Source organism: Leucoraja erinacea, chromosome 4 (genome assembly GCF_028641065.1).
Source record: "Leucoraja erinacea ecotype New England chromosome 4, Leri_hhj_1, whole genome shotgun sequence".
NCBI lineage: Eukaryota > Metazoa > Chordata > Chondrichthyes > Rajiformes > Rajidae > Leucoraja > Leucoraja erinaceus.
The window spans coordinates 41,635,555-41,651,721 of record NC_073380.1 but is presented as its reverse complement, the minus strand read 5'-3'; the positions used below and the strand labels follow the sequence as shown (position 1 = coordinate 41,651,721).

The window sequence follows — 16,167 nt, the reverse complement described above, 5'->3', positions numbered from 1 at the left end:
CTCTGGTCAGATGAGACCAAAATTGAAGTTTTTGGCCTAAATGCAAAACGCTATGTGTGGCGGAAAACTAACACTGCACATCACCCTGAACACACCATCCCCACTGTGAAACATGGTGGTGGCAGCATCATGCTGTGGGAATGCTTTTCTTCAGCAGGGACAGGGAAGCTGGTCAGAGTTGATGGGAAGATGGATGGAGCCAAATACAGGGCAATCTTGGAAGAAAACCTGTTAGAGTCTGCAAAAGACTTGAGACAGGGGCGGAGGATCACCTTCCAGCAGGACAACGACCCTAAGCATACAGCAGAGCTACAATGGAATGGTTTAGATCAAAGCATATTCATGTGTTAGAATGGCCCAGTCAAAGCCCAGAACTAAATCCAATTGAGAATCTCGGGCAAGACTTGAAAATTGGTGTTCACAGACGCTCTCCATCCAATCTGACTGAGCTTGAGCTATTTTACAAAGAAGAATGGGCAAACATTTCAGTCTCTAGATGTGCAAAGCTGGTAGAGACATACCCCAAAAGACTTGCAGCTGTAATCGCAGCGAAAGGTGGTTCTACAAAATATTGACTCGGGGGGGGGGCTGAATACTTTTGCAAGCCACACTTTTCAGTTTTTTATTTGTTAAAAAATTTGAAAACCATGTATCATTTTCCTTCCACTTCACAATTATGCACCACTTTGTGTTGGTCTATCACATAAAATCCCAATAAAATACATTTACGTTTGTGGTTGTAACGTGACAAAATGTGGAAAAGTTCAAGGGGTATGAAAACTTTTGCAAGCCACGATAGATAGAAAGACAGACAGACAGACAGAAGGACAGACAGACAGACAGACAGACAGACAGACAATTAGGCTCTTATCGTGTGAGTGAGCACATTATTAGCACATAAATTGTAGTTCTGCAGTCCAGACAGTGGGCCGAATGGCCTAATTCCATGCCTATATCTTATGGACGTTTACAAGAATGATCCCAAGAATGAGTAGGTTAACATAGGATGAGTGTTTCATGCCACTGGACCAATATTCGCTGGCATTTAGAAGAATGAGGGGGGACCTCGTTGAAACATAAAGAATAGTGAAAGGCTTGGATAGATTGGATGTGGAGAGGATGTTTCCACTAGTGGGAGAGTCTAGGACTAGAGATCATTGAATTAAATGACATTCTTTTGGGAAGGAGATGAGGAAGAATTTCTTTAGTCAGGGGGTTGTGAATCTATCGAATTCTTTGCCACAGAAGGCTGTGGAGACAAAGCCAGTGGATATACAGTGCATTCAGAAAGTATTCTTTCTCCTGCCAGTCAGGGCTGTGCAGATTTGTCTCTTCCCCTGTCACTCGCCGAGACGGTCCGCCCCTTCCTGCGCCATCGCGTCTTTAATGGAGCTGAGGATGTCCGGCGGAGATTTCCAACCGTACTTTCGGAGGGACCCGAAGCAGCCCCGCCCCAAGCAGCAGCCCCACACCAAGCAGCAGCCCAGCCCCAAGTAGCAGCCCAGCGTCGGAGACCTGACCCAGCCCAGCCCCAAGCAGTGGCCCAGCCCCAAGCAGCAGCCCAGCGTCGGAGACCCGACCCAGGCCAGCCCAGCCCAGGGTCGGAGACGCAGTCCAGCCTGGAGTCGGAGATGTCGACGATGTCGCCAAGCGGAAAGTGGAGACTCTGATCCCAGCAGAGGAGAACGACCATCGCCCAGTGCCCGCTGTGAGTCCCCATCGTACAGCCAATTCCAGCCACTCCCCCTCTGGTCCCCCTCGCTTGCTCCTCCCCCTTTCTCCATGATGCCCCCCTCTCCCCCATGGTTCTTCCCCCATCTTTTCTCCGAGCTCACCCCTCGCCGACACACACCTCTCCTCCCAAAACTCCCCCCCCCCACCCACACATCCATCTTCCCCCACCCACCCACCCACCCACACACTCCCCGCCCACACACACACCCACCCCTCCATCCACCCCTCCATCCACCCCTCCATCCACACACACGCACCCCCCCACACCCACCCCCCACACACCCTCCCCCCACACAACCCCCCCACACACCCACACACCCCCACCCATACCCCCCAAACCCCCCTCTCTCCCACACAGCCATCTCCCCTACACAACCCCCCCACCGCCACAACCCCCCCATCCACTCACACACAACTACTGCCGCTCACACACTCCTCCCCTCATAACCTCTCCCTCCGCACACCCCTCCCCCCCCACAACTTCCCCCACACACACACACCCAACCCACACACACACACCCCCACACACACTCACACACACACCCTCCCTCTCACACACACACACCCTCCCCCCCACACCACTCCCTCCCAGATCCCTCCACCCTCCCTCCCTCCCATATCCCTCCCGCCCACATACAAACCTCACCCACCCTCCCCCCACACCACTCTCACCCCCCACACCATCATCTACCCCCCTCCTACAGCTCTACTTCTCTATTCCATTATTTTATTTCCTTTATATCAGGGTCCATTGGAGAGGGATATTAGGTAGGTTAGATAAATGCTTGGAATAAATTATCAGGCAACTGAACCATTCTTGCTATTGAGTGAGTGCAGCGTAAGTTTACAAGGTCAATTCCCGGGATGGCAGGACTGCCATATGCTGAAAGAATGGAGCAGCTGGGCTTGTACACCCTGGAGTTTAGAAGGATGAGAGGGTATCTCATTGAAACATATAAGATTGCTAAGGGTTTGGACATGCTAGAGGCAGGAAACATGTGCCCGATGTTGGGGGAGTCCAGAACCAGGGGCACAGTTTAAGAATAAGGAGTAAGCCATTTAGAACGGAGACGAGTAAACACTTTTTCTCACAGAGTGGTGAGTCTGTGGAATTCTCTGCCTCAGAGGGCGGTGGAAGCAGGTTCTCTGGATGCTTTCAAGAGAGAGCTAGATAGGGCTCTTAAAAATAGCGGAGTCAGGGGATATGGGGAGAAGGCAGTAATGAAGTACTGATTGAGGATGATCAGCCATGATCACATTGAATGGCGGTGCTGGTTCGAAGGGCCAAATGGCCTACTACACCTATTGTCTATTGTCTATATCCTACCAATAACTAGAGATCAGTCTTGATCTATTATCTATCTCAATGGAGACCCTCAGACTGTCTTTCATCAAACTTTACTGGCTCTGTCTTGCACTAAATATTATTCACGATATTCCCTTTTTCATGTATCTGTACACTGTGGATGGCTCGATAATAATGATGTATAACTGAATAGCACGCACAAAAAACTTTTCACTGCACGTTGGCACATACGACAATAAACTAATGATTAAACTAATGCTTAATGACAGATGGAGCAGTGGAAATGAGTAACATGGATATATTTGGGCAGCACAGTAGTGTAGCGGTAGAGTTGCTGCCTTGCAGCATTAGAGATTTGGGTTCGATCCTGACCTTTGGCGCTGTCTGTATGGAGTTTGTATGTTTCCTCCCACATTCCAATGACACGCAGGTTTGTAGGTTAATTGGCCTTTGAAAATTGTCCCTAGTGTGTAGTATAGAACTAGTGTATGGTTGATTGTTTGGTCGGCGTGGGGTGGGCCGATGGGCCTGTTTCTGCACTTTATCTCTAAACTAAACTTCAGGTGAATTTAGAATGATCAATTGTGTTAAGGGCCTGTTCCACTGTATGAGGTAATTCAAGAGTTCTCCCGAGTTTTCCCCTGATTCAAACTCGCAGAATGTCCGTTGCGGGTCCGTAGGAGTTTGTGGATGTCTCGTAATGCTAACGGTAGGTACTCGGGAAATTCGGTAAACTCGTGACGTTTTTTCAACACTGCAAAAAATGTCCACGAGTAAAAAAATACTTGTGATGAAAAAAATGGTTACTTTTTATTCGTACGAGCCACTACGAGACATCCACAAACTCCTACGGACCCGCTACGGACATTCTCCGAGTTCGAATCAGGAGAAAACTTGGGAAAAATCTTGAATTACCTCATACAGTGGGACAGGCCCTTAATGGCCAGTCATTTGTTAGAGTGTGTGGTATGTACTTTGTTTTTCTGAAGAGCGTTAATTGTCATCAGTTTTTTTTTGGGGGATGTGGAGAATTGCGTGTGCAATATTTTATTTTCTACTCTTTCAGTGCAAGACCTATGCCTGTGTGCTAGAGAGTCATCTCATGGGACTGACAATAGACTTCAACTTGGGTTTTGTTTGCTTTGATGCTGCATCAAAGGTAAGATGAGTCTAAGTTTGCATTTCCATTCATGTGAATTTTGTTGAAAATGACCACAAAGTTTATTCTGCTCAATATTCAGTACAGCAGGTTTAATTGAATTTGCAATGCTACATCACAAAATTGCCACAAAACATTGTAAAAAAAAGCTTTCTTTATAGCAAATCCTTAATAAGGTTACTATGCAAAAGAACCATTTAATCAATGTTCCATTGTGTAAAAAAAAAATATATATTTGTATTTTAAAATATATATATGTGAGAGAAACTCACATTCTTTGTATTTAACTAAACTTTGTGAACTTGGTTGAAATGCTAACTGCATGATAATTAATGTAATAAATGAATCAACATTAAGAAGGAATGGAAATGGAAATGTCTCATTATTGATCATTTATTTATAACATTTATTTATAACATTTATTTATTCATCAAATTTATAAAATGTATTTATACGATTTCATATTTGAATTAGTACCAATCAATTTCTATTCATACAAAATAAAAATGTGCTTGTAATGCTTATGAACTGGTACAAATAACTCACTGAGTACAAAGTTACATTCACGGTGCTAATAACAGTCATTCATCGTTACTGTTAGAAACAACACCTTACAGACTAAATCTTCCTCTTCCTTATACTTGGAAAATTTGCAATCTCTGCACAGAGAGAAGTAGCTAGGGATCATGTATGTAGGTTTCTCTTTCCTTTACTCAAATGTTGTGTGTTGTTTAAACATATTTCAGTTATTATTCATTTGTGGGCTGTGCCCCTCCCTAATTACCCTTGTGAAGGTGGCAATCTTGAACTGCTGCACCCCCATATTGTGAAGTTGTACCCTCACTACCACTCTAAAAAAGGCTTACAGAATTAAGACCCAGTGAGGTGAAGCCATAGTTATCAGAACTGAACAAGGAGGAGGACACAAATGCAGGCTCAGACACAGGGCAGATCAGTCTTCAGAGTTTAATCGGTCCAAGTCGGTACACAGGTAAGCAAAACAGAGGCAACAGTACAATCTAGGAGCAGGCAAAAAACAGAAGTCGAAAAACAGGCAATGGTCGAGGTCACAAGATTTCTAGAGCTGGAACGAGGTGATACCAAGTAGCATACACAGCGAACTGGCAATGAGAACTAAAACACAAAGGGCTTAAATACAGACTAGCAGGGGATAACGAGACACAGGTGAAACACATCAGGGCGGGGCCAATAATCACATGAGGGTAAACGACCTGATAGGAAATGGGACCTGAAACAAGAGGAGATGCGAGACACCAAAATAAAACAAGAATGCACACTCTAATACTAAAAAACAATAAGAAACAGAAACTAGATCAAACCCGAGACCTGACAATAGTAAATCATTACAAGTCTAGATGGTTGAGTTTTAAAGGGGAGCTCGTAGATTTTTCCTCATTCTTCCAGGTGGCAGACATCACAGGTTTGAGAGACATTGTGAGAGAAAACTTTCCAAGTTTTGGCAGTGACATCTGATAGGTCTTGTAAACCACTGTAACACTGCGTGATTATTACTACAATCGTTGGATTTCTCAGAGTCGGGAATCCAGAAGAAAGTTGCCACAAGAGCTGCCCATGGAAGCAGAATGCTCAGCATCTACCCTGGCTCTTGCACACTTTGCTGAGTGCCACAATCGATAGGCTTGAAGCGCTCTCGCATAGCAGCTGAAGGACTCAGTAATGACACGCAAGTGGGCATTGAAGTAATCTCTACACTTCCAGTTCAAGGAAACAGATGTGATTTAGGCTGATAAGATGGTCAAAGAAATGTGTGACCATAAAGATTGCGGTATTTATTAGTTTAGTTTAGTTTAGTTTAGTTTAGTTTAGTTTAGTTTAGTTTAGTTTAGTTATACAGTGTGGAAACAGGTCCGTGCTGACCAGCGATCCCTACACATTAACACTTTCCTACACACTAGGGACAATTTACAATTTTACTGAAAACAATTAGCCGACAAACCTAAATATCTTTGGAGTGTGGGAGGAAACCAGAGTTCCTGGAGAAAACCCACGAAGGTCATGGGGAGAATGTACAAACTCCATACACACAGCACCCATAGTCAGGATTGAACCCAGGTGTCTGGCACTGTAAGGCAGCAACTCTACCGATGTGCCACCCTTAGCTGAACTCGATTATTAATTTGTTCCAACTTTACACTGTGTGGATATGGATGCTCCAGGGGCGGAGATCGCGGTCAAAACATGGGGAGGGGGGACACTTTCACACACACACACACGCACACACACACGCACACGCACACGCACACACATGTGCACACGCGCACACACACGCACACACAGACACACACACAACTTCGGCCATGGGCCCTCAATGGTAACATCAGGAGATGATCTGGTTGAACTCCAGCAACAGCAGCTTCGTTAGCCCGAATCATAAGGTTTGAATAGGCCTGTTCGCGGGGCCTTTCATCGCCCAGCGCAGCATAAAATCCGCCTTCAACATCAGGAGCCTCGATTGTCTCGACGCAGCAGATTGATTTTAAGCCACACTGGGCGATGAAAGGCCCCGTAAACGGGCTGATTCAGCCCTTAAAAAGCGTCTGATACCCGCTTGATTCTTTAAAAAGCTACAATGGATCACAATGTGATAAGTAGCACTTAAACAAATAAAACTGAAGCAAATGAAGGCAAACAGAAGAACCAACCTTGGAGGGGGGAGAGAGAGAGATGGCAAAAACATACTAAATTATGTGAGGGACTGTGAAAGAGGGACTTACCTGCAAGCCAGCCAGGAAACCCATTCGACCGGAGCCCTTAATTATCTGACCCATTTAAATCCGCTACCCGTTTAAATCTTTCCCATCCACTAATACATCAAATTAGTTCAAATAGTAATTGTACCTGCATCAGACAGCTTTAAGAAATTCCATCAATAAGACTTGAAGGTCAAAACACAATTGGTGACACATCGTGTTAATACGATGTTAATGGGGACATTTAACAATTGCTTAACCGTGACACCCCCACTGTCTCGCGGAAAGTGGAGATTTTAATTGTTTTTTTTCACCAAATTTCAAAATTCGGATGACAAAACATGGGGGGAGGAATTGTCCCCCGCCTCTCAAAACATGGGAGGGACATGTCCCCCATCCCGTCCCCCAGGATTTCCGCCCATGATGATCTGTAGGTGTGGCCTGTTTCCATTATCTGTAGAGTGTAAGCACCTTCAGTTACAGTATGTTGACCATATTAGTCAGTTTTTAAAGCCATAATAGCCGTCACTAACTGTTCAAGGACTGAGTGCAGTGGTATTGATTGCCTGACTCATTTCTCTCTGAAACACTTGAGTCTCATTTTGCTGACGCTTCCATTTCCATTTAGCTTTATACCGGCAAATATTGGTAATTGCAAACGCTTGATTGTTGTACTTCCCTTGGTGTTTATAGACATCACTGTCTCTCCAATGCTGAGAAACAAATTTACAAACCTTTCTCAAGGGTTTGGTGAGAATGATTTTCAATCTATCTATTGATAAGTTGCCAGATAAAGGTTCCTACATGAAAGAAGGATATTGAATTGTGTTAAAGTACAGAAAGTAGAAGGGCAATACGTTAGTTATTTTCAGTTGCTACAAGAGTGTGTCAGGGGTGACAAATAACCATCAGGACATTGCTATTCACGTTAATGACAAATGAAAACACTGTTTAAAAAATGCAAAGCTTGCATTTGATACAAAACTAAGAAGAAAAGTGATTTGTGGAATGGGTGGAATAAGTTAAAGGTGAAAGTGGCAGGTGGAGCATGATGTGAAGAATAGACAAAGCTATATATTGATGGGGAAAGAAACGTCAAATGAAAAATTAGAAAATATGTGTGCAAATAAGAATTGTGAAATGCAGAAACTAAACAAACAGCAAGCAATTATGAAAGGGAATAGTTTTTTGATATTTATTGCCGGGATGGGGGAAGGGGGGGGGGGGGGGGTTTATAATAGGACTTTTTGAGAAATACAGAGTTTTTTGAAATGTTGACCTCTGCTCACTGGACTTCAGGAGAATAAATGGTGATCTTATAGGGACAGAATTTGAGAGACTTCCACGTGTTAATACAGATTTCCTTTCCCCCTCAAAACAAAGTATTTGATTAGAGGCCATTTTCACGCATGAAGAGTCAGCCATTTAGGACTGAGTTAAGGAGCATTTTCCTTAAAGGATTGTATAACTTTGAAATCCACCTCTATCTCAGCATATGGTAGAAGTTCTGCTTGAGTATATCTCAGACAAAAATCAATACATTTTTGGATAATTGGGTGACAAGGGAGGTTATGGGGATGTGGCAGTGAGATTGATGAGGCACATATTCAGCCATCATCTTAATGAATGGCCAAAGTGGCTGGAATTCCCAGCAGGCCTTACTTCTCACTCTGTCTTTTGAGTCATTTCTGTTCTTACATCCAATATATCATTAGAAAGAAGTATTTTATTTTAGTTTAGTTTAGAGATACAGCGCAGAAACAGGCCCTTCAGCACACCAAGTCCGCACCGGCCAGCGATCCCCGCACACTAAGACTACCCTACACACACTAGGGACAATTTACACTTATACCAAACCAATTATCCTACAAACCTGTACGTCTTTGGAGTGTGGGAGGAAACTGAAGTTCTCGGAGAAAACCCATGTGTTCATGGGGAGAACGTGCAAACTCTTTACAGACAGCACCTGTAGTCAGGATCTAACCCTGGCCTCTGGTGCTGCAAGTCAGCACCTTTACTGCTGTGCCACCACGTTACATCACACTGTATTTTTGACATCTTCAGAGTCTTCTAAGTTGCAAGTTAATTTTGGAACTATAATCATTCTTGTGGATTAGGCAAATAACATAGCCAATTTTAAATAGCTAAATTCAACAAAGAAATAGTGAAAGACTCAGCAATTTGTTTTCTTTTAAGAAGGATGTACAAACGAGGGTAAGGAATTCTGCAAACCTCATATCCCTCCAGTAGTTCCTAGAGTCATTCACCTGAACCATTCACAGTCAGGTGTTTCCTTAATTGGTTACCCCCTGTAAATGACAGCTCCTCTCATCCCACTTATTACCACCACATTTCAGTTTTGGGCGGCACGGTGTAGCACTTCTAGAGCCAGAGACCCGGGATCGATCCAGACTACGGGTGCTATGTGTATGGAGTTTGTACGTTCTCCCAGTGATCTTCGGTTTCCTCCCACACTCCAAAGACGTACAGGTTTGAGGGATAATTGCCTTGGTATAAGTGTAAATTGTCCCTAGTGTGTGTAGGATAGCGTTAATGTGTGGGGATTGCTGGTCAGTGTGGACTTGGTGGGCCGTAGTGCTTGGCTCCGCATTGTATCTCTAAACTGAAGTAAGCTAAACTAAAGACAAAGTGATCAAATAATAGAGTGCAGTTTGACCACAGAATCCTTTGAGACAGCGTCAAGAATTTTACTGATAAGCTACAATGACTTACTGAAGATTGTTCATTGATCTGTCCCCCACCATGTTTTGAGAGGTCAGGGACAATCCCCCCATGTTTTGTGAAACATGTTGCAGCAAAACCACTACCACAGCCTCTGAAGTCAGCCAGCTCCCTAATGTTTACGCCCAGGTCGGCTGGCAGGTCTGGTTGTAGCACCCAGGTCAGCCCACCTGCCCCTGGACAGGCTGTAGCACCCAGGTCATCTGGCAGGTCTGGTTGTAGCGCCCAGGTCGCCTGCGTGTCCCGGGACTAGCTGCAGTTCCCAGGTCGCAAAAATTAATTGAAAACTAAGTGAAAAAAAAGCCTGCGGGCCGGATGATTTTGGGTTACGGGCTGGATCCGGCCCATGGGCCGTAGGTTGCCGACCCCTGTCCGAGATGTCAGGTCTCATTGTGCATTGTGCCCCCCCCCCCCCCCCCCCCCCCCCCCCCCCCCCCCACCCCATGTTTTAAAAGTGATTTCAGCCCATGCTTGACAGGGCAACAAATGGCTAAATCCATGCTAATGACTGGGCAGATCATTCCAGAGTCATGAAATACATTTATCGCCTTTAGTGAAGTGTATAAATATGCAAATTTCCAGTACTTTCGGAAAATGTATTTGCATATTGCTTCTTCTAGCCACAGATATGTTACCAAGTGAATTCTAAGAATGACCCAAATCATTCTGCCCTAAATTAGCTGGAATTAGCACTCAATTTTATTTTCCCTTCATTGGACTACTTTATAATTCAGTTGCTGACATTTTCTTAAAAGTGACTGTTGAACATAGATCCCCCCCTCTCTTCCTGGTGTAAAGGAGACAGAATCAATTCATGAACAATCAATGAAGAAAAAGTAACATTTTACCGAGTTGTGCCAAACAGGAAATTTAATTAACGGGAGATTCATTTTTCCACCATTGAATACAGATCAGTAAGCTTGTAACTTAACCTGTCAAAACAGTCTGGGAAAGAATTGTGAAGAGAGCGAGGAAGATAATAACAGTGATTTCACTTGACTGACCTACTTTTTAAACTAAACTCATTGTAATGTATAGCATGTTGATTGAAGGTCAGCTATTTTGCGTGGAATAAAATTGCGATGTGTTAAGAAAGAGATGCTGACACCCAAGAATTTCTTTGACCATTTACCATGTACTTTTACAGGCTGTTATCTGGAGATACAAATTTTCACAGCTGAAGGGTTCTTCAGATGATGGCAAAAGCAAGATTAAGTTTTTATTCCAGAGCATTGACATTAAACAAATTGAAGCAAAGGTAATGTAGTCCGAGCCGGTTGTTGCATTAGACAAATTCATGTTTGCAATATTTTTTTTAAATAATTGTGGTGCATTTACATTTTTTGTGGGACTGCAATATTTCCATGAAATTTAAATTGAGAATAATTGTCCTCGTCATTCAACAGATTAAAATTATAGGTGAGTCAATAAACTCTCCCTGGAGAGCACTCATCTGAAAAGCACACTTGTTCTTCAATTAGTTTTGTAGTCATCTTGCAGATAAATTATTACTGTGCCTGCATTTTCAATTGGAGAATAGGCTTCTGAAGTCCCCATGGGTCATGTAACACAGATTCCACATGTACTGTTAATCTAAAATCTCTTCACACTGGCTTCCAGAGAACAGACCATTAACTTGCAGTACAAATTGAGGGAATAAGTTACAGTAAAAGTGTAGAGCTGACATGGACAATGTAATGAAAAAAACAATTCCACTTAATATATGGCTTTTGACCAATGTATACATGGAAGATAGCTTTCAATGTGGAACTTTAACCAACATGGAAGAATTATACATTAATACACGTATTAAAATGTGTCTATGATAAATACTCACCTGGGATATATTTTTAGTTTAGTTTCGAGATACAGCGAGGAAACAGGCCTTTCGCTCTACCGAGTCCGCGCCAGTGAGCGATCCTAGAACATTAACTCTATCCTACACACACTAGAGACAATTTACACTTGTACCGAGTCAATTAACCTACAAACCTGTACGTTTTTGGAGTGTGGAAATCAAAGATATCGGAGAAAACCCACGCAGATCATGGGAAGAACGTACAAAGTCCGTACAGACAGCACCTGTAGTCAGGATCGAACCCGGGTCAGTGGTGCTGGAAGCCCTGTGAGGCAGCAACTCTACCGCTGCACCACCGTGCCACCCACACGATGAATCAAATGGATCTTACGGGTAGGGAGAAGACAGATTGAGCTACAAAGTTTATTCATGGTATTCTAAATTATAGGTGTTAGACAGATAATGTTAAACCATTTAAAAACAAAAAAATAAATAAACATTAACATTAAAAATAGACCATAAGTCATTGGAGCAAAATTGGCATTTTAGCCCATTGAGTCTGCTCTGGCATTCGGTCAAGGCTAATTTTCCCTCTCAATCCCATTCTCCTGCCTTCACCCTGTAACCTAATCAAATATCTATCACTCTTTGTTTTAAAAATACCAAGCGCCATTTGTGGCAATGAATTCAACAGTTTTACCACCATCTGCATAAGAACATTTCTCATTATCTCCATTCTAAAGGTATGTCCTTTCATTTTGAAAGAAGTGCACTGCATTCCTGGACTCACCCACTATTGGAATCATCATCTCCACATCTGCCTAAGATTTTTGATTTTGATTGCGAGAGAGCCAGAGGTCAAAGGGAACTTGCCAAAGTCAGATTCCAAGCAGACAGCCTGCTAATCCAACGAGAATGAAGTGACGTTACATGCCGTTGGATGCTCTGGCACATGTCCAGGTTCTGTGTATGTTCCACATAGGACGCATGGAATAATTTAAAGAGAAAATCACTGACTTCACAAGCTGTACGGTTGGATCTTGAATTTCAATCATAATCCATTTTTCAGAGAAATTGGATTCCATAGTGCACATAAGCGTGGTGCAAGGACGGCAGGCAATTAGGAAGGTGAAGTGTATTTGATCTGTATTGTTGGAGAATTTAAATGCAAGAGTAAATTATACAGGAGCCTGCTAGATTTAAACTAGAAATTATATATAGATCTTGCCGCTCCATTTTAGGAAGGAAATGCTCTTTGTCAAAGTTCACCAGATTAATTGCTGAGGTGAGGATTGAAGAACCTAGGAGAAGAGATTATGAATGCAGGGCCTACGTGCTCTTCAGTTGTAGAGTTATATGGCTCGGAAACTGGCCCTTCCCAATATATGGCTAGGTTTAGAGGGATATGGACCAAAAACAGGCAGGTGGGACTAGTGTAGATGGGGCATGTTGGTCAGCATGGGCAAATTGTACCAAAGTGACTATTTCCACATTGTTTGACTCCATGACCTTCAAGGCACATTGGCAAAGAAGCAGAGTTACTGCCCTACAGTGCCAGGGACTCGGGTTTGATCCTGACTACGGGTGCTATCTGCATGGAGTTTCTATGTTTTCCCTGTGACCGCGTGGGATTTCTCTGGGTGCTCCGGTTTCCTTCCACACTCCAAAGATGTGTACATTTGAAGGTTAATTGGCTTCTGTGATCGATTGTGGGCATGGAATCGGTGGGACGAAGGGTCTGTTTCCACGCTGTATCTCTAAACTAATCTAATATAAACTAAACTAAACTAAGATTTTACAAAGAAGAATGAAATGGAGATGGAGAAGAAAGGCATTTTCGGGAAATAATTCTGGATTGTGGTCTTCGATGACTGATGGTGTATTTACCAGTGCTGGGTCAAAGAGAGTTGATGCAATGAGATTCCTCAAGAGTAGTGCTGAAGGAGGAACTGGAGGTATTGTTAAGTGCACTGGGGGCATAATATACGAACATACAAAAATAAGCGATATTTACAGTATGTCACTTTGAGATCAAAATCTCACCATGGGGTGTATGCCGAGCTTCACTCATCTACCCCACCTCACATAGATTTGGCCTCTCAACCACAAATTTCAAATTATTGATTTAAACTCAACTTGCTTCACCAGCATTTCCAAATCCATACCAAAATCTACTCACTTCAATAGAGAAAACAATCCCTTCACTATTCTCCCTCTATGCTTTTTTCCCAAATCTCATTGATTTCCTTATATTTTAAAGAAAAACTCCTCAATGCTCACTCCTTGTCAGATTTTAGTCACCCTTTTAAAATCTCCAGAAACTTGGAACCTGTAGGATCATAGATTCATAAGTTCTAGGAGCAGAATTAGGCCATTCGGCCCATCAAGTTTACTGCTGTTCAATCATGGCTGATGTATCCTTCCCTCACAACCCCATTCTCCTGCCTTCTCCCCATAACCCCTGACACTTCTACTAATCAAGAATCTGTCAATCTCCACCTTATAAATATGATGCCCTCACGGCCGTCTGTGGCAACGATTTCCACAGATTCACCACCCTCTGACTAAAGAAATTCCTCATCGCCTCCTTTCTAGTCATGACTAGCAGTCATGCTAGTGGTTGAATTCCATGTATGATTTTAACTGCCTACCCATCCAGTGTCTGACTGAAATCAGAATTAAAATTAATCATTTAAGTTTCTGCTTTCAGCTCTTTGGGCACCATTGCCACATTATAATAATGATATATTTGTTTCCCCTTGTGTTTTTTGAAGCAGGAGCTAGAATTTTCCAACCTTTTTGCTGTATTGCATTGTATACACTCCTTCCTTGCTGCCAAAGTAGCTTGTCTGGACCCTCTCTATGTTGGAAGTCAGACTGGCGCTGGGAAGACCAAGTACAATAACTGACAAACCCCTGTCTTTCTAACCAGTTTTGGAGAGTCATTACTGTTGAAGATAAATATTTAATACAGTTCAGCCATGTGAGATTTCAATGCAAGGCTCCTATTTCAGGAGAAGATGTGTCAGTTACAATTGCTCTCCTCGGTTATAATTGCTCCGAAGTTGTAAACTATTACTGAATGAGATGGACTGAAATCGCACAGGCTGCAGCCACTGTATGAAATGAAGTGAAGTCTCAAGGGAACACAGACATGATCGTTTTTCCCATTTTATTCCTGAGCTCAAGCTTCCTCATGGATTCTAACCTGAAGATTGTCACGGCAAACTTCTTGAACGACGGGAGTCATTGAAGCAATTAATGTACACGTTTCTTAAAGGCCATATCTCTGCATAAGCAACCCAGCAATCAACTGTACATCTGTAGTTCCAAAGATGGAAGTTTTTAACAATTTGCATATTTACAGTATTTCCTTTGAGATAAAATCTCACCATGGGGTGTTTGCTTCACTCATCTACCCCGCCTCACATATGTTGGCCTCTCAACCCCAAAATTAGTGATATAATCTCAACTTGCTTCATGTTTAAATGTAACAGACATGAGGTTTATGCAAGATAATAATAATAGGAATATGATAAATGGAAATTAAGAATTCAAATGGACAAATGTGGATCATTTTTATGTAAAATAATTTTTGTAGTGAAAATGCACTTATTTTTACAATACGCCCTGAGTGTTTACTGTTTCAATGTTAAGTCTCTGAAATATTGAAATCTGAACGTGTGAACAACATAATCAGAAGTTATTCAATGTTGTAGATAAAAATAATAATTTAATCTTCTGTGAACAATTGTCAAAAGCTGCTAAGATTTAGCTAACATTTCTCTATTATGACCAGCATTACCTAAACTATAGACTAATTTTAATTCATTAAGAAATATACCTGTTCAATTGCATATGTAACTGTACATTTTGAAGTACGACCATTCTGATAAAAACAGCTAGTGAAATTTTAACAATATGTGAGCTCTTTTTTAAACTCATCGTAATAATCTTTTTTTACTGAAGACGGGAGTCATGAAGCAATTTGTACAAAGCATCATTGAAGCATCTGTAGTTCAACAGGTACATCTGGTATGTTCCAAAGACAAGTTTTTAACACAGAGATAAATGGAAATTAAATCACTGTGAAAATGGCCCTACAGGCTTGCAAATGAATGAAATGAAATGATTTGATGTAAAAGTTGCATATGCTGATTACTTTTTGCTAAAATTAGAAGGCAGAAGAATTTCACAGGTTGTATGGGTGTGTTTGTGTGCACGTGCGTGTGCGTGTTTTTTGTGTTTGTGTGAAAATGTGTGTGTGTCTCTGTGTGTGTGTGTGTGTGTGTGTGTGTGTGTGTGACTAATTTTAATTCATTAAGAAATATACCTGTGTGTGTGTGTGTGTAGTGTGTTTTTGTGTGCGTGCGCTGCATGTGGAATGAAATGTGTGTTCCTGTGATTACTTTTTGCTAAAATTAGAAGGCAGAAGGTGTATGGGTGTGTGTGCGTGTGTGTGTGTGTGTGTGTGTGTGTGTGTGCGTGTGTGTGTGTGCGCGTGTGTGTGTGTGTGTGTGTGTTTGTGTGTCTTTGTGCGTGTGTGTGTGTTTGTGTGATGGAATGGTGGTGGTGAGGTTGGGCATTAACGCAACATAATGTGATTGCAGGATGTAAGAAGACAATGAGCAAAACTTAAAGTGCAAGAGGAATTTTACAGCTCAGGTGACTTGTTCAACACTTGTTCAGACCTGAA

General features: G+C 42.5%; 1 protein-coding gene across 7 annotated transcripts in view; it reads left to right on the top strand.

The window, feature by feature from the left end:
- The window catches only part of sntg1 (syntrophin, gamma 1), a 533,638-nt gene extending 518,815 nt beyond the window's left edge, over positions 1-14,823 (top strand). For 6 of the 7 annotated variants that reach the window (XM_055634100.1, XM_055634093.1, XM_055634097.1 and 3 more), the window contains 3 exons: positions 4,107-4,199; positions 10,821-10,931; positions 14,246-14,823. In XM_055634100.1, the coding sequence (XP_055490075.1) occupies positions 4,107-4,199; positions 10,821-10,931; positions 14,246-14,380 (339 nt within the window). In that variant the 3' untranslated portion in view covers positions 14,381-14,823. The remainder of the gene's footprint in view (positions 1-4,106; positions 4,200-10,820; positions 10,932-14,245) is intronic. The other variant, XM_055634098.1, reaches the window with a different exon arrangement.
- The last annotated feature ends 1,344 nt before the right edge of the window (positions 14,824-16,167 follow it).